General features: G+C 41.5%; 1 protein-coding gene across 7 annotated transcripts in view; it reads right to left on the minus strand.

The window, feature by feature from the left end:
• The window catches only part of CDC16 (cell division cycle 16), a 40,164-nt gene extending 16,715 nt beyond the window's left edge, over nt 1-23,449 (minus strand). For 6 of the 7 annotated variants that reach the window (XR_004428937.1, XM_033177086.1, XM_033177083.1 and 3 more), the window contains exons 1-12: nt 23,177-23,449; nt 21,655-21,709; nt 21,462-21,559; nt 19,858-19,896; nt 19,396-19,536; nt 16,764-16,923; nt 15,657-15,748; nt 15,023-15,156; nt 14,048-14,127; nt 12,979-13,028; nt 11,641-11,714; nt 7,617-7,742 (exon numbers count right to left, since the gene is read on the minus strand). Coding sequence is in view for 6 of the 7 variants with exons in the window: in XM_033177086.1 (XP_033032977.1) it covers nt 7,617-7,742; nt 11,641-11,714; nt 12,979-13,028; nt 14,048-14,127; nt 15,023-15,156; nt 15,657-15,748; nt 16,764-16,923; nt 19,396-19,536; nt 19,858-19,896; nt 21,462-21,559; nt 21,655-21,709; nt 23,177-23,224 (1,097 nt within the window). In the remaining variant the exon portion in view is untranslated. The remainder of the gene's footprint in view (nt 1-7,616; nt 7,743-11,640; nt 11,715-12,978; nt 13,029-14,047; nt 14,128-15,022; nt 15,157-15,656; nt 15,749-16,763; nt 16,924-19,395; nt 19,537-19,857; nt 19,897-21,461; nt 21,560-21,654; nt 21,710-23,176) is intronic. The other variant, XM_033177084.1, reaches the window with a different exon arrangement.
• Between the last annotated feature and the right edge of the window lie 342 nt (nt 23,450-23,791).

Raw genomic sequence — 23,791 nt, forward strand, 5'->3', positions numbered from 1 at the left:
GCTATACGCATGCACAGAAAAGGCCTGAGAAGGCCTTATTATCTCATCTCTGGCTGATCTTGAGGCTCTGTGCTAGAATGAAGTGAAGCCTAAGGCAGAGCTGTCAACAATGCTGAGTGTTGAAGGTGTGCAGAGTCCTTCCGCAAAGGGTGGAAGACTTACTGGTTTAAGAGATATCAAAGCTGCTAGTTAACTGAGCAGAGGCTTCAGTGGCTTCATACAACAAAGGATATAAATCAGAGAATTAGTTCTGGAAAGTCACTAAACAGTGACAATGACCAATAAATCCTGGGGCTGTGTGGGAAAATCTCATTTCCAGAACTGCCCCATTATATGACTTTACATATCTACTTTCAACAAAAAAAGGACATGCAAAGAAACAGGAAACTATGGCCCATACACATGAAAAAAGCAGTCAATAGAAACCATTCTCGGAAAAAGCCCAGATGTTGGACTAACAAGACAAATAGCTTAAATAAGCCATGTGAAATTCTAAAGAACTAAAAGAAATTATGTCCACAAAACTAAATTATGAGAACAATGTCTCACCAGAGAACACCAGTAAAGACACAGAAATTATAAAAATTAAGCAAGTAGCAAATCTGGAGTTACAAAGTACAAAAACTGAAATAAAAAATTCACTAGAAGGGATTAAGAGCAGACATGAATAGGCAGAAAAAAGAATTATTGAACTTAAAGATGTCAACTGAGATTGTCCCATCTGAGAAACAGAAAAAGAAGAAAACTGAACAGAACCTCAGAGGCTTGTGGCACACTAACAGGTATACCAACACACGTATAAAAGGAGTCCCAGAAGACAGAAGAAAGGAGCAGAAGGAATATTGAAGAAAATAACAGCTAGAAGATTTCCAAGAAGCTTTAAGAACTCCAAGAAGAATAAACTCAAAGAGATTCACACCTAGACATATAATAGTCAAACCACTGAAAAAGATGAAAAAGAGAATGTTTAAAGCAGTTACAGAAAATCATTAATTACATACAAGGGCAATTTCAGTAAGATCAACTGCTGACTTCTCACCAAATATCATGGAGGCCAGAAAGCAGCTAATGACATTCAAAGTACTGAAAGAAAGTTGACCAAGAATTCTACATCCAGCAACATTATCTGTTGAAAATTAAGACATTCCTGGGGTGGGGGGGGAAATGAGAAAATTTAATGCAAATCGCCTTACAGAAAACACACAAAAAAGCTCTACAAGCTGAAAGTACCCCAGACAGTAACTGAAATCCACAAGAAAAAGTAAGAGTACTAGTAAAGATAATTATGTAATTACAAAAGACAATTTAGCACGTATTTCTTTTTTCTCTTGATTTAAACAGCAATTGTAGGCTGGGTGCAGTGGCTCACGCCTGTAATCCCAGCACTCTGGGAGGTCAAGGTGAAAGGAATGCTTGAGCCCAGGAGTTGAAGACGAGCCTGGCACACGGTGAGACCCCATCTCTAAAAAGTAATAAAAAATTAGCCAAGCATGGTGGTATGGGCTTGTAGTCCCAGACACTTGAGAGGCTGAGGCGGAAGGATCCCTTGAGCCCAGGAGTTTGAGAATGCAGTGAGCTGTGATGGTGCCACTGCACTCTAGCCTGGGCAAGAGAGTGAGACTCTATGTACAGGTTGAGTATTCTTTAGCTTGAGACCAGAAGTGTTTTGGATTTCTGATTTTTTTTTTTTTGGAATTTACGCATCCCTAGTCTGAAAATCCAAAATGTTCCAGTGAGCAATTCCTTTTGAGTGTCATGCCACTGCTCAAAAAGTTTTGGCTTCTGGAACATTTTGAACTTTGGAGTTTCTGATTAGGGATACTCAATATGGAATTATATTGTTGGGTCTATCACATACAGAAATGTAAGGTTTACCAATAACAGCATAATAGGAAGCGGGTGACAGCAAAGCTGTATTACAGTAAGAAAGTAACATTGGATGGTAACTTGAACCCATAGGAACAAATAAAGAGAACAAAAAATGGTAAATAACAGGGTTAATATAACAAATGACATAAATTATACACTTCTTACAGCTTCTTTGAAAAACAAAATTACATAAATAATAACAATGTATAATTGAGAAAATCTGTCATTAGTACATCTGCCCAGTAAGAAATACTGAAGGGGGTCCTTTATGCTAAAATAGAAGGATACTACATAGGAATTCAAATCCACATTGTTGAAGAAGAGTCAAATTCTAAGAACTCGAAGTGCAGGCTTCCAGGTTACAGGTAGATTTAAGATTTTTCTGATTGGCAATTGGTTGAAAGAGTTATTATCAATAGTAAGCAATATCTGGGTTGTAAGAGGTTGCAGAGACCAAATTTTATCATGCAGATGAAGCCTCCAGGTAGCAGGCTTCAGAGAGGATAGATGGTAAGTGTTTCTTCTTATCAGACTGAAGGTCCATTAACATCCATGTTGATGTTAATGCTGTAGGGTGTAAAGAGGCGTGTTGGACCCCCACTTCCCATCATGGCCTAAACCAGTCTTTCAGGTTAAATTTAGAGGGCCCTGGCCTAGAGAAGGAAGCCCATTTAGATAGTTGGGGAGGGTCTTCAAATTTTATTTTTGGTTTCCAACATGAAGAAATGAGAGTCTGATAAAAATAGCTATATTGGTAATTATGAGACAGTATAAAATGTGTTTTTGTTGTTAACTCTTCTATCTGATTTAAAAGACAACTAATAAATAATAATCACAGATCTGTGCTGATGGACTTATAATATGGAAGATGTATTCTGTATGACAATGACAGCATAAGGAGGCAAGAGGAAACAGAGCTATATTGGAGTAAGGTTTTAGTATACTATTAAAATTAAATTGGTATTAATTCAAAGTAGGTCGTTTTAAATTAAGGTGCTAATTATAATCCTAAAGATAACCAACCTAAGAAAATTACTAAAAAAAAATAGTATAATAAAAAAAGGGATTAAAATGGGACATTATAAAATATTTACTCAACACAAAAGAAGGCAGTAATGAAAAATACAGGAACAAAAGATGTGATGTATAGACAATAAAGAACAAAATGCCAGACACAAATTCTATCTTGTTAGTAATTAAACATAAATGGAATAAACAGTCCAAAGGCAGCAACTGGCAGAATAGATTTAAAAACTTGATCTAACTATATGTTGTCAACAAGAGACATGCTTTAGATTCAAAACACAAGTTGAAATTAAAAGGATGAAAAAAACCACACCATATAAACAGTAACAAAAAAGAGCTGGCGTGCCTATAGTAACATCAGATGAAACAGACTTTATTTAAAAAGTATTATTAGAGATAATTAGTGATATTTTATGATGATAAAAGGCTCAATCCATCCAGAAAATATGACAATTACATACACACCTAACAACAGAGACTAAGAATATATGAAGTGAAATGTACCAGAATTGGAGGGAGAAATAGAAAATTCAACAATAAAATTTGAAGACTTTAATACCTCACTTGCAATAATGCAGAGAATCAATAAGTAGAAGATCAATGATGAAATAGAAGACTTCAACACCACTGTAAAAAGTAGATATAACAGGTATCTATGGAACACTCCACCCAACACGAGGAGAATTCTCAAATACATCTGGAATAATCTCCAGAATGGCTCATAAAAAAGCCTCAATAATTGTTTTCTTTTTTCTTTTTAAGATGGAGTCTCGCTCTGTCGCCCAGCCTGGAGTGCAGTGGCGTGATCTCAGCTCACTGGAACCTCCGCCTCCAGGTTCAAGTGCTTCTCCTATCTCACCCTCCCAAGTAGCTGGGACTATAGGCGTGAGCCACCACACCCGGCTAATTTTTGTATTTTTAGTAGAGAAGGAGTTTCACCATATTGGCCAGGCTGGTCTTGAACTCCTGACCTCAAGTGATCCACACCCCTCTGGGCCTCCCAAAGTGCTGGGATTACAGGTGTGAACCACTGTGCCCAGCCAGCCTCAATAAATTTAAAAGGACTAAAATCACACAAAATATGTTCTCCAACTATAATGAAATTAAGTTAAAAAACAACAAAAGAAGAAAATGTGGGAAATTCATAAGTATGTGGAAGTTAAATGTCAACATATTCTTAAATAACCAATGACTCCAAAAAACAATCATAAAGGAAACATAAAAATATTCATCCAATTTCAAGCATTTATCCAAACACAGACAAGAAAGTGCAGGCTGCTCTGACAGGTAAGTAAACTTGAAAGAAAAATAATGCTTATCTTGATGAGTTATCATGATGTTTTTGAGACGGTGTCTCAACTGGTCACCCAGGCTTGACTGTGGTGGCACAGTGACCATCCTGCCTCAGTTTCCCACACAGGTGGGATTACAGGCAGGCACCATCAAACCCAGCTAATTTTAAAATTTTTTTGTAACGAGAAGGTCTCACTATGTTGCCAGGGCTGGTATCAAACTCCTGACCTCAAGTAATCCTCCCACCTCAGCCTCCCAAAGTGCTGGGATTACAGGTGTGAGCTACCACCCCTAGCTTAATGTGAGAATCTAATGACAAAGTTTGTTAGATTTGGAAACACTGAAGGTATTGTGTCATTAATTATCATTGATTCTGATTCCCAGCTAGGAACTAACAAATGACTATTCTGTTTCTGGGCACCCAAAATGTCAAATCAAAATTACCAGACTGCAGCATGTGCCCATAAAAACCAACTTAGTGAATTCTTGAGACTTTTATTTTTTTTTTTTTGGTAACAAATCATCAGATTGATGCACACGGGAAATATGCAGATACTGGAGTTGAGCTTTAGAAGAGAACTGGAAAAGGTCTCACCCATCTTGGTGAACAGGATGGAAAGACCTGAACTGAGTATGAGGATCATTTAGGTGGATCCGTAACTGGGTGTACAACTGTAATCTGGAAGGTTATTTCTAGTAATATGTTAGTGCTACGGACTGTTTGTGTCCCCTCTGTCCCCAGATTCATACATTAAATCCCTAACCCTAACCCCTACTGTGCCTGTTCTTCAAGATAGCGCCTATGAAGAGATAATAAAGGTTACATGAAGTCCTAAGGGTATGGTTGTTACCCAATAGGACTAGTGTAGGGCTCTTACCCAGCAGAGCTAGTGTCAGGCTCTTATCCCACAGGTCTAGTGTAGGCTCTTATCCCACAGGGCTAGTGTAGGCTCTTATCCCACAGGGCTAGTGTAGGGCTCTTATCCCACAGGTCTAGTGTAAGGCTCTTATCCCACAGGGCTAGTGTAGGCTCTTATCCCACAGGTCTAGTGTAGGCTCTTATCCCACAGGGCTAGTGTAGGCTCTTATCCCACAGGGCTAGTGTAGGGCTCTTATCCAATACAGCTAGTGTCAGGCTCTTATCCCACAGGGCTAATGTAAGGCTCTTATCCAATACGGCTAGTGTCAGGCTCTTATCCCACAGGGCTAGTGTAGGCTCTTATCCCACAGGGCTAGTGTAGGGCTCTTATCCAATACGGCTAGTGTCAGGCTCTTATCCCACAGGGCTAGTGTAGGCTCTTATCCCACAGGGCTAGTGTAGGGCTCTTATCCAATACGGCTAGTGTAGGCTCTTATCCCACAGGGCTAGTGTAGGGCTCTTATCCATACGGCTAGTGTCAGGCTCTTATCCCACAGGGCTAGTGTAGGGCTCTTATCCAATACGGCTAGTGTCAGGCTCTTATCCCACAGGGCTAATGTAAGGCTCTTATCCAACAGGGCTAGTGTAGGCTCTTATCCAACAGGGCTAGTGTAGGGCTCTTATCCCACAGGTCTAGTGTAGGCTCTTATCCCACAGGGCTAGTGTAGGCTCTTATCCAATACGGCTAGTGTCAGGCTCTTATCCCACAGGGCTAGTGTAGGCTCTTATCCCACAGGGCTAGTGTAGGGCTCTTATCCAATACGGCTAGTGTAGGCTCTTATCCCACAGGGCTAGTGTAGGGCTCTTATCCAATACGGCTAGTGTCAGGCTCTTATCCCACAGGGCTAGTGTAGGCTCTTATCCAATACGGCTAGTGTCAGGCTCTTATCCCACAGGGCTAGTGTAGGCTCTTATCCAACAGGGTTCGTGTCAGGTTCTCATCCAATAGGGTTAATGTTTTTACAAGAGAAAGAGACACCAGAGCTCTCTCTGTCATGTGAGGACACAGCAAGAAGGCAATTATCTACAAACCAGGAAGAAACCCCTCAAGAGGAGCTGCACTGGCCAGCACCCCGATCTTGGACTTCTCAACCTGCACAACTATGAAAAAATACATTTCTGTCCTTTAAGTCACCCAGTCTGTAGTCTTTTGTTAGAGCAACCCTACTGACTAATACAGCTAAGGAGCTATGTCCTTCACAATATTTACTTGGATGCTTAGATATAAAATTCATACTTACCAAATTTAATAGGACTATTGACTGACGTTGATAATAATTTGGATGCAGAACTGAGTGCCAAAAAGAGTCTAACAGTTTGCAAAGAGATCAAACCTAACAGGATGAAATTCAATATAGATAAATATATGATTCCACGCCTGCATACTACAATAAACAAAGGTAGCTTTCTTTTCTTTTTTTTTTTTGAGACAGAGTCTTGCTCTGTCGCCCAGGCTGGAGTGCAGTGGCCGGATCTCAGCTCACTGCAAGCTCCGCCTCCCGGGTTTACGCCATTCTCCTGCCTCAGCCTCCCGAGTAGCTGGGACTACAGGCGCCCGCCACCTCGCCCGGCTAGTTGGGTTTTTTTTTGTATTTTTTAGTAGAGACGGGGTTTCACCATGTTAGCCAGGATGGTCTTGATCTCCTGACCTTGTGATCCGCCCGTCTCGGCCTCCCTAAGTGCTGGGATTACAGGCTTGAGCCACTGCGCCTGGCCAGGTAGCTAACTTTCATTGAATGCTTTCTATGTGTAAGATACTCTTCAAAGTCTTTAATTGGTATTATCTCAATTACTTCTCACAATAAGCCAGTGAGTAAATTTTGCTATTATTCCTATTTCTCAGGAGGCTAAGAAACTTGCCCAACATCACATGGCTGGGAGTGGAAGAGCCAGGAAGAGTGCAGGAGGTATGACTCCAGACCAGGCCTCTGGACCACTGCACTCCCACTACCTCTCCAGGCAGGGATGGAGTCACCAGTCAACAGAAGCAGTCCACACAAACGAACCCTGTAAGTTGTAACCGATGGCGAGACCGAACAGTCAATGTGAATAGCAGTGCTCTACTCCTCAAAGTTAACACATTCTTAGTATCAACACATTTAATATTGATATAAATCTAGAATATTGGCAAACACAGTCCTGCACTTTCCACTAAGCCACATCAAACACCTTTTGGTAATAGATAAGAGATAATAATTTTGCTCATGAATATTTTTATTCTTGCATAAGCATGTGAAGAAGGGCTTTCATAATTCATCTCCTCTACTGGCCTAATTTCCTAGTTCCTTCTTGCACTGGTTGAAATCAACTGCTAGGCAAATTCACTACACCAGCCTCTTTACCCCTCCGCTTGCAGTTATTTTACAATCACAAGCAACTAGATTAAAAGGCAAGTAAAATGTTTTTGTTTAGTTTAGCAACCAAATAGCAGTAATAATAATAACAGAAATTTCATTTCTATTAGGAAAAACATCCCTTCACGGAGTCTGATGAGTTTACTCTGCCGTACCCTTTCATCAGCTGTGCTGCTGTGAAGTAAGCAGCCATCGCTTGGTCATGCTCACTCTCCACCGCAAACGAATGTCCATAGGCTATCCATGCAGGTCCATAGGTTTTCTCAAGTGTTGTGGCTTTGCTAAAACAAGAGAGTTAATTTAAGTAATATAATATTTATTCTTTTTTTTTGAGACGAAGTCTCACTTTGTTGCCCAGGCTGGAGTGCAGTGGCGCGATCTCAGCTCACTGCAGCCTCTGCCTCCCGATATCAAGCAATTCTCCTGCGTCAACCTCCCAAGCAGCTGGGATTATAGGCCGCCACCATGCCCAGTGAATTTTGTATGTTTAGTAGAGATGGGGTTTCACCATGTTGGTCATGCTGGTCTCGAACTCCTGACCTCAGGTGATCCACCCGCCTCGGCCTCCCAAAATGCTGGGATTACAGGCACTGGTCTATTTATTCTTTTTTATTTTTAGAGACAGAGTCTTGCTCTGTCGCTGGAGGCTGGAATGCAGTGGTATGATCATAGCTCACTGCAGCCTCAAAATCCTGGGCTCAAGTGATCCTCCTGCCTCAGCCTCTTGAGTCACTGGGATTACAGGCATAAGCCACTGTGCCTGGCTAATATTTATTCTTAAATTATTAATTTTACATAAGGAGATGGCCTCAAAAACATTAACATTCATTTAGTAAATAAATGAACTGTCAACATATTAAACACTAATGTAACATCTATGTTGATTCATTTAAACTAAAACTGTTTAAAAGTATAGCAAAATTTTAAGAAATTTTAGGAGAGAGTGTCACAGCTTTTTATGTACGGTAGCAAAATCCATTAGCATTCTAAATAGAACTTACAGATTTTACTTAATCCAGGAGCTCCACTTTGTAACCTAGTAGATATATCCTCTCATCCTAATAACTTGCAAGATAAATTCATTTATATTTTAAAGACAGGTACACCGAGGCTTGAGGGATTAAGCGATATCCCGTAGATGGTGGTCAACAGATGTACCCTGGTTACATGGACTGGACTCATATATATCAGCAAATAACTGTATAATTATACCGTGAACACTGTATAATGAACCCACAAGGAATACAGAGAACATACCACAAAACGTGGAAAACATATGGGGTGATACCTTACTTCCTTGTATTTTAAGTTTTCTTTTATCACAATGTTTCCTGTTTCACGTACAGCAGGGGTCCCCAACCCCTGGGCCACGGACTGGTGTATCAGTCCCTGGCCTGTTAGGAACCAGGCGGCACAGCAGGAGGTGAGTGGCAGGCAGGTGAGTAAAGCTTCATGTGTCAAGAAAGAATTTGCCATTTGAAAAAAGGAAAAAAAAGCTTAATCTGTATTTACAGCCACTCCCCTTCACTTGCATTTCCGCCTGAGCCTCTGTCAGATCAGAGGCAGCATGAGGTTCTTGTAAGTGCGTAAACACTGAGCTCTGCCTCCTGTCAGATCAGAAGCAGCATGAGGCTTCCCTAAGTGCACAAACCCTATCGTTAACCGCACATGTGAGGGATCTAGGTGGCACACTCCTCATGAGAATCTAATGCCTGATGACCTGTCACTGTCTCCCATCTCTCCCAGATGTGACCATCTAGTTGCAGGAAAACAAGCTTAGGGTTCCCACTGAACTTACTTCTTCATTACAGTAAGTTGTATAATTATTTCATTACATGTTACAATGTAATAATAACAAAACTAAAGTACACGATAAATGATGCGCTTGAATCATCATGAAACCAGTGCCCCCACCCCTGATGGGGGTGGGGGCTTCCACAAAAGGGTCCCTGATGCCAAAAAGGTTGGAGACCACTGATTAGAGTCCATCACTGAATTTACACTAGATTAAAGCAGCATAGCTCAAAAGAACTTTTACAATACTAATCATCTTTCTACGTAGAAGTTCTTCTAAAATGCTAACCATACAACCAACCAGGGAACGTTCTAGTTTCTTCCTAGTACAGGGTACTTTTGTGGCATCAGTTTTTCTAACAATCCTGGTATATGAGCATGACATCCCCCCCACCCCTTTTTTTTTGAGACAAGAGTCTCACTCTGTCAGCCAGGCTGGAGTGCAGTGGTGCAATCTCAGCTCACTACAACCTCCGTCTCCCAGATTCAAGCAATTCTCCTCCCTCAGCCTCCCAAGTAGCTGGGATTATGGGTGCATGCCACCACGCCCAGCTAATTTTTGTATTTTCAGTAGAGACAGACTTTCACCATGTTGGCCATGTTGGTCTCGAACTCCTGACCTCAGGTAATCCTCCTGTCTTGGCCTCCCAAAGTGCTGGGATTACAGGTGTGAGCCACCATGCCCAGCTGACATCCCCATTTTTAAAGAAAGAGAGTAGGAGAAATTAACTTTCCCAAGAAATTTCAGTTGATAAGTCACAGAACTTGGATTAGAATTCAAATTTGACTCCAAAGTTTATGCTCTTTCCCTTAGAGATCAACTGTTTTGTTGCACAGAAGAAATCACAGAAATTAGAACATTTAGAGTTTAAGCAATTAATTCTTCATATACTTGACATTTTTCTAAACTTGAATAATACTGGTTAAATAGCTTCACTAGGCTGCATGACTTTCCTTAAGTTAAAACCACAGCAAATCATTATATGAACCAGTTTACCCTGCTAAGAACTCTGTTTTATAGTTAAATTTAGTGACCCCAATTTTATGTAAAGTTTTGTGTAATTTCACAACTAATAAAAGAAATCCTAAAAGCAGAAGGTTAACAGGATCTCTGCAAGTGAAAAAGAGAAACTTTCAAACCACATTATTCTCTATTGTTTCATATTTATTCTTATTTATTAATTTTTAATTATTATTATTACTTTTTTGAGACAGAGTTTTGCTCTTGTTGCCCAGGCTGGAGTGCAATGGTGCGATCTCGGCTCACTGCAACCTCTACTTTCCGGGTTCAAGCGATTTTCCTGTCTCAGCCTCCTGAGTAGCTGGGACGCACATGCCCACTACCACATCTGGCTAATTTTTTGTATTTTTAGTAGAGACAGAGTTTCACCATGTTAGCCAGGCTGGTCTTGAACTCCTGACCTCAGGTGATCTACCTGCATTGGCCTCCCAAAGTGCTGGCATTACAGGCACGAGCCACCATGCCCGGCCATTTATTCTCATTTATAATAAAATATATAGGTTCCTTGAGAATAGGGTCTACATCACTGATTTTTTTTCTCTCTCTCTTTCCCTGTGGCATCTTTTTTTTTTTTTTTTTGAGGCGGAGTCTCGCTCTGTCGCCTGGACTGGAGTGCAGTGGCCGGATCTCAGCTCACTGCAAGCTCCATCTCCCAGGTTTACGCCATTCTCCTGCCTCAGCCTCCCGAGTAGCTGGGACTACAGGCGCCGCCACCTCGCCCGGCTAGTTTTTGTATTTTTAGTAGAGGCGGGGTTTCACCGTGTTAGCCAGGATGGTCTCGATCTCCTGACCTCGTGATCCGCCCGTCTCGGCCTCCCAAAGTGCTGGGATTACAGGCTTGAGCCACCGCGCCCGGCCTCCCCGTGGCATCTTATAAAGAAAAAACCTCTTGAAGAAAACATTTATTCAGCCAGGCATGGTGGCTCATGCCTGTAATCTCAACACTTTGGGAGGCCGAAGCAGGAGGACTGCTTGAGGCCAGGAGTTCAAGACCAGCCTAGGCAACACAGTGAGATTCGTCTCTACCAAAAAAAAAAATGTTTAAATCAGCTAGGCGTGGTGGTGCCTGTAGTCCCAGCAACTTGGGAGGCTGAGCAAGGGAATCATTTGAGTTCAAGGTGAGCTACTATTGCACCACTGCACTCTAGTCTGGGCAACAGAGTGAGAACCTCTTCACGGAGGGGAGGGGAGGGGAGAAGAAAAAGAAACAGAAAGAAGGAAAGAGAGAAAGAAAAGAAGAAAAAAAAGAAGAACATTTATTCTTTCACATTGTTTTTAAAGTACTCGCTAATTACTACTTGAAAGCTTATGAGCAAGACATCAATTATATAGGTTACCTAGAGAGGAAGGAAATAAATTCATACCTGAGATATCTTCTGGCATGTTCATTTTTATGACCAACCATGAGATAGTAACATCCCACTGCAAACCAAGACACCTAAAAAGTTCAAAATGTACCATAACCAAAGATTGCAATTGGAATATCCAATTGGAATCTGCAACAAATTAGAGTAGACAGAGGGTATACTAGATGTTTCTTATCACATATTCTAGTTAAGTTAGACATTTCTCTAACACAGTCTACTAAGGTCCAAAAGGAGAAGAGGGCAGACACTCCGTGGCTCTTTCTCAAGGAGACGTCTACAAAAGACAAGGCCCCTGGAGTCCCTGTTTCAAAAACCAGCCTGTGAGTCCTGACTCCCCTGCACTACTCATCTCCCCCAGCGTCATGACTCCCCTGCACTGCTCATCTACCCCAGCATCCTGACCCCCTGCACTGCTCATCTCCCCCAGTGTCCTGACCCCCTGCACTGCTCATCTCCCCCAGTGTCCTGACTCCCCTGCACTGCTCATCTCCCCCAGTGTCCTGACTCCCCTGCACTGCTCATCTCCCCCAGTGTCCTGACTCCCCTGCACTGCTCATCTCCCCCAGTGTCCTGACCCCTGCACTGCTCATCTCCCCCAGTGTCCTGACCCCTGCACTGCTCATCTCCCCCAGTGTCCTGACTCCCCTGCACTGCTCATCTCCCCCAGTGTCCTGACTCCCCTGCACTGCTCATCTCCCCCAGTGTCCTGACTCCCCTGCACTGCTCATCTCCCCCAGCTTGACCCTGGCTCTTCCTTGCTCTCTGACTGCGTTCTGACTATTTAGCTGGTTTTCTCTTGCACTGGTTTCACACTGGGATAGGGTGTAAATTCTTGTCTTGACTGAGTCTTACACCCTGATTCCCGATTTTGTCTTTAAAAATGCAGTCCCTGATTCCATTTTCCATTCCTAGTTCTCCATTCCAATCCACAACAGTTTGGAATCAGTACACAATTCAATAAGTTGTCTTATATGTGCAATGTGAGAAAGCTACCAAACAATTATCAGCATTTCCTAGGAAAGAGACGCGTGACTGTCATCATCAGTATTTTATATTGCTAGATGCTAAGTATTTTAAAATAAGCATGTATAATTTCTATAATCAGAAAAGAGGGTTAAAAACCCTTTTTGCTTTGGTATAATTAAAAAATACCTTCATGGGTTGAAAAGTTAATGCTGCTTTGTAAATACGTTAAACACTAGGAGATTCTGCTGCAACACTTTAATAAAACAGCACTTGCTTGAACTTAAAGCTATTGTCTAAATACAAGTTAACCATTTTCTTAAAGTTCAGGTAAAAAAAAAAAAAACTACAACTAAAAGCTGTATTACTTACAGGATTACTAGGATATAAATCCACCAGTTTATGAGAAAGATAGAAAAGTTCTGTTCAGGAAAAAGCAGAAAAAGAACAATTGTTCATATCACATGTAATTTAAGACATGACTTCATTACAACTCTTCACAGTCACAGAATTCTGTTCTTACAGCAATGATTTCATACTTGTCTTTCCTTCTAGATACAAAATTAACTCTCTAACTGGAGAGTTCGATGAAGGACACATGGTGCACAAGGTGGGAACAGGCACCCCCTAAGAAACCACTTCCTGAATACTACAGAGGATACAGCAAAGCACCTCACCTCTCTCAGAAGCTCATGCCTATCACACCAAGGGCCCATTATGGACCATCATAACCACTCACAACCAATTTGGTTGAGCAAACTTTGATCAGATCAGTGATACTATGTAATCTTGAGAAATGTGTAAATCCTGGCATTTCGAGATGACGTTTCCTACATGCAGACTTGGATTCAGCAGACCAGGACAGCTGGAGATGCTGTATTTCCAACCAGCTTCCACAAATGCGACGTTGCTGGTCCACAGACCACACTCTGAGCAGCAGGGATTCAGTGAGGGTTTTCCTTCCTGACAGAGCTCACCATTCGGTTTAGAAAAATTTAAGGACAAATGCATCCCCAAACACAGCTAAATGTCAAATGTTAAAAATACGGAAAACAGGAGCAAACAATCTGCTCCCCTCCAATTTCTAAGTAGTTATCGACTCTTACCATATCAGATTTCCAATGGAATTTACAAAACAAAAAGGAAAAAAATGGCAGAACTGACACCCAACAATTTAAAGTTAACAAAGCTTGAAACATAAATGATATCTGAGAAAAGGTAGTAGGAAACAGCGATAAAAAACTAATTGTTCTGATGGGAAAACAAAATTGGCCATTTGCTACTTTCCTAAACATTTCCTCCCCAGTTGTTACTTTCATAGTAGGGTTCCGTTATGTTACCTGCAATCTCAGCTATCCAGAATTTCGGAGACAAAATTTCAAGTTACAGAAAAAAATTGTTTTATGTCTAAGAATTACTTTAATTAAAAAAAAAATCTTACCATTGGCTTTATTCAGCTCTACAAGCGTCCCTATATGTACAGGTAAACAACTTGCATGGAAAGGATCTTTCTCCATTACTCTGAAAGTTAAAAAGCGACACATTACTACCCCAAAACAGTAGGTGACGGCACTCACGAGGATCGGCTATGTGCAGTCATTACAGCATCACGTATGATGCTGTGGGTTATAATACTGCACTTTCTTCACTCCATTATCTTCAGGTTGATTCAGTTAAGGCCACAATTAAGTGACAAATTAAAGAAAAAATTCTGGATTGTTTGAAAGGAATAAAAATAAACGTTATCACAAACATTTACTTTAAGTCAACAGAATTATAATATATAAAATAAGTAGGCTGATTATTTAAAAGAATCAAAACCAATAGGAAATACTATTAGGTTGGTGCAAAAATAATTGCAGTTTTACCATTACGTCCAACAGCAAAAACTGCAATTACTTTTGCACCAACCTAATAAATAGGTTACGTGTTTTGTCAATTAAAATTTTTGTAATTTCAAGGATTTAAAACCCAACCAAGATCTACAAAAAATAGTATATGTCATTTAGCTAAAGTTTAAATTATGCACACTGGAAAACTGATGTGTGTGGGAGATGGCTTAGCTACCGAGTGCAGCATATTGAACGCCCAGCATCCACAGCGTGAGTCTCTAATTGAGAATGAATTTTACAAAACAATGTGCCAAAATGGTATTTTCAAACTTGGAAATTATCAAGATCACTAAGAGCAATGTGTATATCCCTCCCAAGTTAATGTAATAAATCTACAAATATGCATAAACTCATGTCTGCAAACTGCTCTCTTAAGACAGCACCCTGTTCTGCGCTCTACAAATGGTAAAGGTAACTTAAATTATCATCTAGTTCAGGATGATTCAGAGAGCACGTCCATGAATCACTTAGGTAAGATGGAGGGAACTCCATGTTCCTACAGAAAAACTGATGGATATACTTACACAGAAGTAAGTTTGTAGCACATTTTAAAATCACAGTTATAATAATGTCTCTCAGCTAAAGACACTACCACATCCAGATTCTCTTGCAAGCCATCTACAGACTCAGGGATGACCGTTTCACTAGGCTTATTATACTGAAACACAGAGAAATGTAAACAGAAACTCAATGAGCAAAAACCAAATAAAATGCGATTCAATTTGTGTTTGACCCAAGTGGTTAAAACATTTACAAGAACAAATGTGAGCCTCTGAAAACTTATAACTTTAGGTTTTATAAGTACTCCTCTCAGTAAATTTAACTCTCTTCTCAATTTTATCACAGAATTCCATAGTGGGATGTATTTCTCAAAGTAAACATTCAGGAAGCATAACAAAAAAAATCTTCATTTTCATGCAACACCATTCCATTTACTTGGTAATTCAATCTTTTAGTATAAGGAGTCTTTCAGAGGAAGACAGGTATTTTTGGAAGTTTTTTTTTTTTGGAATCTTATGTATTTTAAATGCTCTATTCTTGAAAATGTGCTAAATTTAAAAAGTTTTAATTTCAAAAATTTAATACAAGACTAGATGACAAATTTAATGGAATATGATATTTACATAAAGCAAATGCTAACTCTTTGGTTTTACTTACTTTTTTCAATTTGTTCTCAAATAGAAAACGCAGCAACTCCTGTTCTTCATTACACAGCTTGCTAAGAGGTAGTGATTCAAGAAGTTCTTTTTCTTAAAAATGGTGAGAAAAAAAAGAATATCCTCATAATATTTATAGAGGGAAAAAAGCCCACAACTAAAAATATTATTCTGTAGTTCTTGGTCTAAGTAAATCAAACTCAAAAGAGAACATAAGAAGATCAAAATGTGCTACAGAGGCTGACACAGTAGTTCCAGGCCTGCAGATGGGAATCATCTGGTAGGTGGAGGCCACTCTTCTAGGGCTGAGGCCAGGTCCCCAGGTGGCTCTTGTCACCTAAGAACCACCAGTCTCCGCACTCCTGACGCTGCGTGGATCTTGCTCTGCTGGGGACAGGGGAGCCTGTGCACTGCAGGTGCTAAGCAGGACCTCTGGCCGCCAGCCACTAGATACCAGCAGCAACCTCTCAACCTCCCTCCCTGACCCTAAGCTGTGACAAACAATGTCTCCAGACATTGCCAAATGTTCCCGGGGGGGTGGGGGGCAGCAAAATCACCCTGGTTGGTTGAGAACCCCTGCACTAGGCTAAAATACATTAGAATCCTATTAATTCAACTACTCTATTTTCTGTTTCCCTTGTTTACCCACCTCACATTACTGCCAACATACTTGGGACTGTGATTCTCAGTGCTTGTGGTACATTAGGATCACCTGGGAGCTTTAAATCATCTGATAGGATCTCACCCAGAGACTCCCACTCAACTGCTCTGGAGTTGGGAACTGGACATGGATGTTTCTCAATTTTCCCAAGGATTTAAAGAGCAACACGGTTGAGAATCACTGAATGAGATACTGAAATCCTGGTTTATACTATCTCAATCACTTCTCAAAAAGATGGTCTCTTCCTATTACAATCCCTAGATTTGGACAGCACAAGGCACCGTACAATACTACATTCTGCAATGTGCTTTACATTTGAAGACATTAAGAAAGTCAGTAGGTCTATTTAAACCCGTATGTGGCCTACTGTTGACTTAGAAGATTTCAGAGGCAAAAAATCCAAACAATATTAAGTTTGCTAAACATAAAACACCAGAGTTTCCAAACCTTCTTGTGCTGTCAACATGTGGTGTGATGTTAAAAGATCAAACGCTTCAAAACAGTAGACATCGAGCTTCAAAGCTTCTTTGTAGCTGTAGGTAGCCAGAGTTCGGTTATCTAGAGCATCATAGATTTTCCCGCGTAGAAGACAAATAGAACTCTTTATCTGTTGGAAAAATAATGGGTCGCATATTAAGTTAATATTTTTAAACTTAACTTTTTTTTTTTCCTTAGAGGCAGAGTCTCACTCTGTCTCCCAGGCTGGAGTTCAGTGGTGCGATCATAGCTCACTGCAGCCTTGAACTCCTATGATCTCAAGTGACCCTCCTACCTCAGCCTCCTGAGTAGCTAGGATTACAGGTGAACAACACCACGAACAGCTAATTTCTAAAATTTTTTGTATAGACAATCTTGCTATGTTGCCCAGGCTGCTCTCAAACTCCTGGCCTCAAGTGATCCTCCCACTTTGGCCTCCCGAAGTGCTGAGATTACAGGCATGAGCCACCATGCCAAGCCCTTAAAAACTTAACTTTTGATAGAGAATTGTGTCTTAGAATACTGAGAAGTTTTTATTGCATTTAAAAGGATTTAATCACAACTGTCAAGGCATGAATAAAAACACACACAAAAAAACAGCAAAGTTTCTTCAATTCATCTTCCCTGGGCTCTAACCGCTCTGTTCCGACACATCTTTATAACCAAAGTACATGTCACAGCTACTAGGTTCATTACCTGTTTTGTCCAAAACAGTGCAATGATTTAGAGACGACAGTGTGTATATGCATGTGTATAAAACTCCAAGATCGGACAGTGTGATAGGTAGACACCCCTCAAAAGGATCTTCATGAGCAGAAACTGGCAGCAATGCAGCACCGTGGTCAGAGCAGTCAGCACAATGGCCTGCTGGGGCAGGACAGACCCGTGTTCAAACCCCAGCTCTGCCACTTACTTGTAACCTTGGACAAGTGATTGAACCTCTCTTGGCCTCCATTTCCTTTCCTCATCTGTAAAAGGGTAAAAACACTAACTTACAGAACTCTGTGAGGTCTAGAGATGCTACCCTCTCTGTGGTGCTAGCACACAGTAAGGTGTTCAACAGCCATCTCACGACTACCATAAACAAGAAGATATGGAAATCTGATGCACATTCTAGACTCTGGACCTCAAACATATAACTGAATTGAAAGATGATCCAGCAACAGGCAGCCAAAATCATTAAGGATATGAAGAAGATGCATAAAGTAAAATTTTAGAAAAATTAATGAATTATGAGAGTCTTCAAGATAAGCAATATCCTAGGATTTGCTTTTTTTAAAAATATAATTTCACAAAATCAATAACAATCATTACAAATAAATCACACATTTCGTGGCAGGTAAGTTAATGGACAAGAGGTCCTAAAATAATGACTGAACCAGACACTCTCACAAATGCATTTCTTAGCAGAAGAATGTGCTTCCTAACACATAAATTAATGAGTGGCCAGAACAAAAACCAACAGACAAAAAAAACCCTAGAATATGTAATAGTCTTTTATGCTTAAAAATAACTATCTAAGGTGAAAAGTAGACGAATAAAGTTCAACCAAAAATATAAAGAATAAATGGGCCAGGTGCGGTGGCTCATGCCTGTAATCCCAACACTTTGGGAAACTAAGGCAGGAGGATCACCTGAGCCCAGGAGTTTGAGACCAGCCTGGGCAACACAGTGAGACTCTGTCTCTACAAAACATTTTTTAAAAAATTAGCTGACTGTGGTTGCATGTGCTTGCAGTCCCAGCTACTCGGAAGGCTGATGTGGGAGAATCACTTGAGACTGGGAGGTTGAGGCTGTAGTGAGCTGTGATTGTGCCACTGCACTCCAGCCTGGGCAACAAAGCAAAGACCCCGTCTTAATTAAGAAAAAAAAAAAGATGTGGGAAAAAAGATAAATTGGTAGGTAGGTCAGGTAAGGCTTACAGGGATTCTTTCTGAATAATAAAAATATTCTAAAATTGACCATGGTGAGGTTTGCAAAACTCTGTGAATATACTAAAAGGAATCAAACCATACAGTTTAAATGGGTGAACTGCATGGCATATGAATTAAACCTCAATCAGTTTTTATTTTTTAAAAAAAAATCCAGATTAGTGATCTGTAAATGTCACTTAATAAGTTATTATACAATTTCTGCCAGCAAGGAATATGCAATTTCATGGAGATATGAAGTATACAAACTGAAATACACAAAATTACATAGCAATGTACTCTGAAGCAAACAGGAACACAAAACCATTTCCTGGAAAGAAACAATGTAAGCTAATCCAACTTTCTTGGTGTAGGTCCAAAACACTGTTGAAACACAGAAAGAAGGAGAAAAATTATTCCACTTTTAGGGAGTAGCTTAAGACATCAGAGAAGGAAGATTTCAAGCCAGCCTATTTTGGATGCAGGCATCTGCAGATACAATTACAGCTTCCAACCGAGGGCTCAGAAATGTCTCAGAATCTTTTTTGGTTTTGGTGGGCAAATTAAATAAATTGGCAACCACAACTGTTTTAATACGGTAACACTCCAGTAAAAGAAAATAATGTATTTCTACCATGTAATGAGGGCAATTCTCGCTGCCGTTACTGAGGTGTGCTAACAGTACTACTTACTGAAGACTGTGACATTTCCCAGTCACTGGAGGGATCTTTGAAGCCACTTTCATCCTTCAAGTATTTTTCAAATAATCTTTTGTTGATTGGCTCTTCCATATCAAGAATATCAAGGGCCTGCTGGTGCTCTTTTGCAGCATACTATGTGGAAAACAGAAATGCCACTCATTACCCACGATTTCTAACACTAAACATATGATCCAGATTTTTAAAGGATAATATATATTATATCCACTACTTAAATATAAAATGTCTAAAGTAGAATTTTCTTCATGCATGTCAGCTTTCAGTAAATGAAGAATCAGTATTTTACAGCAAACAATACTAAGGAAAAGAACACTTCCTCGTGAAATATTTTACTAACCTGCTAAGCTACATCACTAAAATTCTCACACATATATAAGGGATGCGTAACACTCATTTTATTCAACCAAATAAAAATGAAATTGTGAGCATACTTACATGGCACCTAGCTGCAAGGTAACGACATGCTTCATACAACTAGGAAAGAAATTAATTTGTTTACATAGTGGTCAAAATAATACGTATTTTCACTTTCAAAGAAAGCCATAAGCATAAAATAGAGCTAATTTCATAATTTCTCGTTTTACTCTTGCAGTTAAAAAAAAAAAATTCCAGTCCTGTTAAACCATATTTATTATGAACCTACTATTTACTAGGCACCAAGGATTCAAAAAGGAGTAAGGCCCTGCCCCAGGAGGTTACGGTAGGGGAGACGTGAACTAAGCACAACAGGTAAGCATGACCAAAGGGGGTCACAGAAAGCACCAGCCAGGTGGAGAAGGAAACATCTGCAGGAGAGCAAGTGAGGCAGCGAGTAAGTGGTCAGAGGAGTGGAGCGCTGGGCAGCACTTCAAGCACTGAGTGTGAATAACTGCTGGGTGTCCAAGGAGCTCACAGCAGCCCCACGTGACTGGAGCACGTGCTCCAGGTATTGATGGTGGTGGATTAGACGCAGACTGGAGAGAAATCATGGAGGGCCTCACAGACCTACTGATGCATCTGACTTTATCCTGCAGGTAATGGGAAGTCACTGAATGACTTTGTGGGAATATAATCACATCTGTGTTTTAGGAAGACTACTCACCACTGTAACAGTTCACAAGATGAACTGGACACAGGGAAGGTGAGCAGAGAAAAACTTACTGCGGAAAAGAGACAAGCAGAGAGGTTGTAACAGAACAGACAAAGAATCAAAGGCCTGACACATATGAGTGGGGAGAAAAGGAATATCCATGATTTCACAGCTGTTTAGAAAACAGTCTTCAGAATTTAGACTAGATGGGAGATGGGGAAAAAGAATGTGACAGATGAGGTGTAAAACATTTTCCCTTCACATTCGGTAAAAAAAATTGGGCCTACTGTGATGACTCACATCTATAATCCCAGCACTTTGTGAGACCGAGGCGGGAGGACTGCTTGAGACCAGGAGTTCGAGACTAGCCTGGGCAACATAGTGAGGCCCCGTCTCTACCAAAAAAATTTTAAAATTAGCTGGGTATGGTGGCATGCACCAGTAGTCCCAGCTACTAGGGAGGCTGAGGCAGAAGGATCACTCAAACCCAAAGTCTGAGGCTATAGTGAGTCACGATCATCCCACTGCACTCCTGGGTGACACAGAGACCTCAAAAAAAAAAAAAAAAAAACAAAGAAAAATTGCATAAATTTAAATAACTTCAACATAATGGAATATACACCTAAAACACTAACGACTTTTTTTTGAGACGGAGTCTCGCTCTGTTGTCCAGGCTGGAGTGCAATGTGTGACCTCAGCTCACTGCAACCTCCACCTCCGGGTTCAAGTAATTCTCTGCCTCAGCCTCCCGAGTAGCTGGGATTACAGGTGACTGCCACCATGTCCAGCTAATTTTTGTATTTTTAGCGGAGATGGGGTTTCACTATCTTGGTTTTGAACTCCTGACCTCGTGATCTACCCGCCTTGGCTTTCCAAAGTGCTGGGATTACAGGTGTGAGCCACCACACTCGACCACTAATGACATTTTTTGAAAGCTCTGAAGAGCTTTAAAGTTCATACCATTACTTACTTTGTCCAGTTTTCGTGACCGGAGTGCATGGGCGGCTCTGTGATACTGTGCTGTCAGGTAAAGACATTGAGCCAACCAATAGATGTCCTGGGGTTCCTCTGGAGGGAAAAATTCACATAAGTGGTCAGAGGTACAAGGTGAAATAGAAAAAAATTTAAGATTAATCAGAAAAACAATTAGCATTGTCACTTACCATGAGAGAGTGAAGCTACTTTATCTGCCCAAAACAGAGCACTTTGATACTGTTGCTGCATACCAAAAAAAAAAAAAAAAAGTGGTAACTGCCCTGTTATTTCAACAGTCTTAAACTGGTATCTAATATTATTATAATTCTATGTAATAAATCTACATCTCAAGACAACAATTTGTTACATCTCTATCTTATATCTCACATCGGGTGAATTTTAGTTCAATGTCACAATACAAATATTACTGTAATATCTGTGTATATACAACTCATGAAGATAATTTTTAAAACTCATACTGTAAAAATGTATCGTGAAACATACAAGTGAAATGCAAGTGAAACAGCAAAAGCTAGTCTAACAATTCTTGTGCTATTTATGTAACACTTTCAACGATCTGTTAATGAATCCCAAAGTGAAATTTAGTAGATAGAACACTATACTCAAATACCTTATATAAAACAGTTGCAGTTTTAATAACACTCAAATTTAAAAACACACACACATAAATTAACTAAGCTTCACTGAACATGGGGAAGAACTCGCCTCCTCCAAGTCTAACAAAAATTAAGGAGCCGACAATGAGAGCCAGCCACCCAGTGACCTACGGCTAGCTTTACTCCCTGTTCTGCTCCTCGGTCCTCAGTCTTCTACAGTCTCTGCCTCAGTTCCCCTGGAGGCAAGCCAGAACCACTGCTGCCAGCACGAGGCAGGAGGAATGGCAACGGGATGGTTACAAATATGCTCAATACCGGAGTCTCCGGCTGGAAACCAGGCCTGTCATATTCCTCACTACGATCAGAAAGCACTGAATTCAACTGACTTATGGTAAACAAAAACACTGCCCTCCAAATGGACTGCAAACATGTGGCCACGTCACTTAGCACCCAATTCCGAAAACTCTGCATCACCATGGCTTTTCTTTCCCTTCCTTTCCAATTTCCTGAAAGAGCGAGCATTTCAACAAAAAGTAAATGACATTATAGATAAAACTGATGCTGCTGATTCTCGAAGACACTTCTTTCCTTAAACACTGTTACTCACTCAAAGGTAGTGCAGGGAACACAGACATAGTTAACGAGAATTTTTAAAGTACTGATTTCAGACAACAGGCTTCTGCACATCTTTATTCACTTAAATTCAGTCCAATAAAAATTACAACTAAACCTCTCAAAAATGTTTTATTCGCTAGCCCTGCAATTTTCCTTCAAAAATTGTCCTTCAACTTGCACTGAGTAGTCGGTGTTTCTTGGGCACCTCCTCCGCGCCAGGCGCAGAACGAGGCTCAGATCCGAGTGAGGCGCCCCCTGAGCTCGGGGGCCTCCACTCCCCGGGCTGTGCCCCTCCCAGCGGCAGGGGCCGCTCCCTTCGGGGTAAGGCGGGGACAGCGCTGCCCCCGATGAAGGCCCAGGGGCGGCCCAGTCCTTCCCCACCAAGAGCCCTGATGGCAGTCACCCCAGCCCCACGCCGCGCGGAAACGGACCCGGCGCGGCCTGCCCGGGCCCCGCACCCCCCGTCGGGGCCGTCCACCTGGTCGAGGTACTGCCGGACGCGCTTCCGCAGCCGCTCTAGGTTCATGGCCGCGCGGGCCCGGCCTCACGCCGCACTCCGCCGCCCGGCGCGCGCCTCCTGCCCGCTCCGCCTCCCGCCCCGTGCCCGTGCCCGCGCCCGTGCCCGCGCCCGCCGCCGCCGCCGCCGCCGCCGCCCCAGAACTCGAAGGCCGCAGACCCGCACCCCCGCCCGGTCCCGCTGCGCCGCCCAGGCTCTTCCGCTCCAGACAGGCCCCGCCCCGGAATTCCCCAGCAAACGAGTCCCATCTGGCGCGGGAAACCGGCCCTGAGTTGCTGGTTCCGATGCCTCTCCTGGCACGTGGGCTTCTGGCCGCCGTGGGGCGAGAGCGCGGCCTCCCCGGAATGACAGCGGCGCGTCTGGGCATTGGCGAGAGACTCAGGAGGGCTCGGGGCTGGACCACCCACCCGGGCAAAAAAGCAGGTGGCTGAGCAATGGAAAGGGGGCTTTGGCTGAGCCTTCCTTCCCCAGAATGTAGTCAACATTTTAAAAATAAGAGCAACGCACTCTCATTACCAAAAAAAAAAAAAAGAATTGTGTGTACAAACAGCAAAGGAAGTCAAAAGACAACCTAGG

This window comes from Trachypithecus francoisi, unplaced genomic scaffold (assembly GCF_009764315.1).
Source record: "Trachypithecus francoisi isolate TF-2019V2 unplaced genomic scaffold, Tfra_2.0 Lachesis_group18, whole genome shotgun sequence".
In the NCBI taxonomy this organism is placed as follows: Eukaryota; Metazoa; Chordata; class Mammalia; order Primates; family Cercopithecidae; genus Trachypithecus; species Trachypithecus francoisi.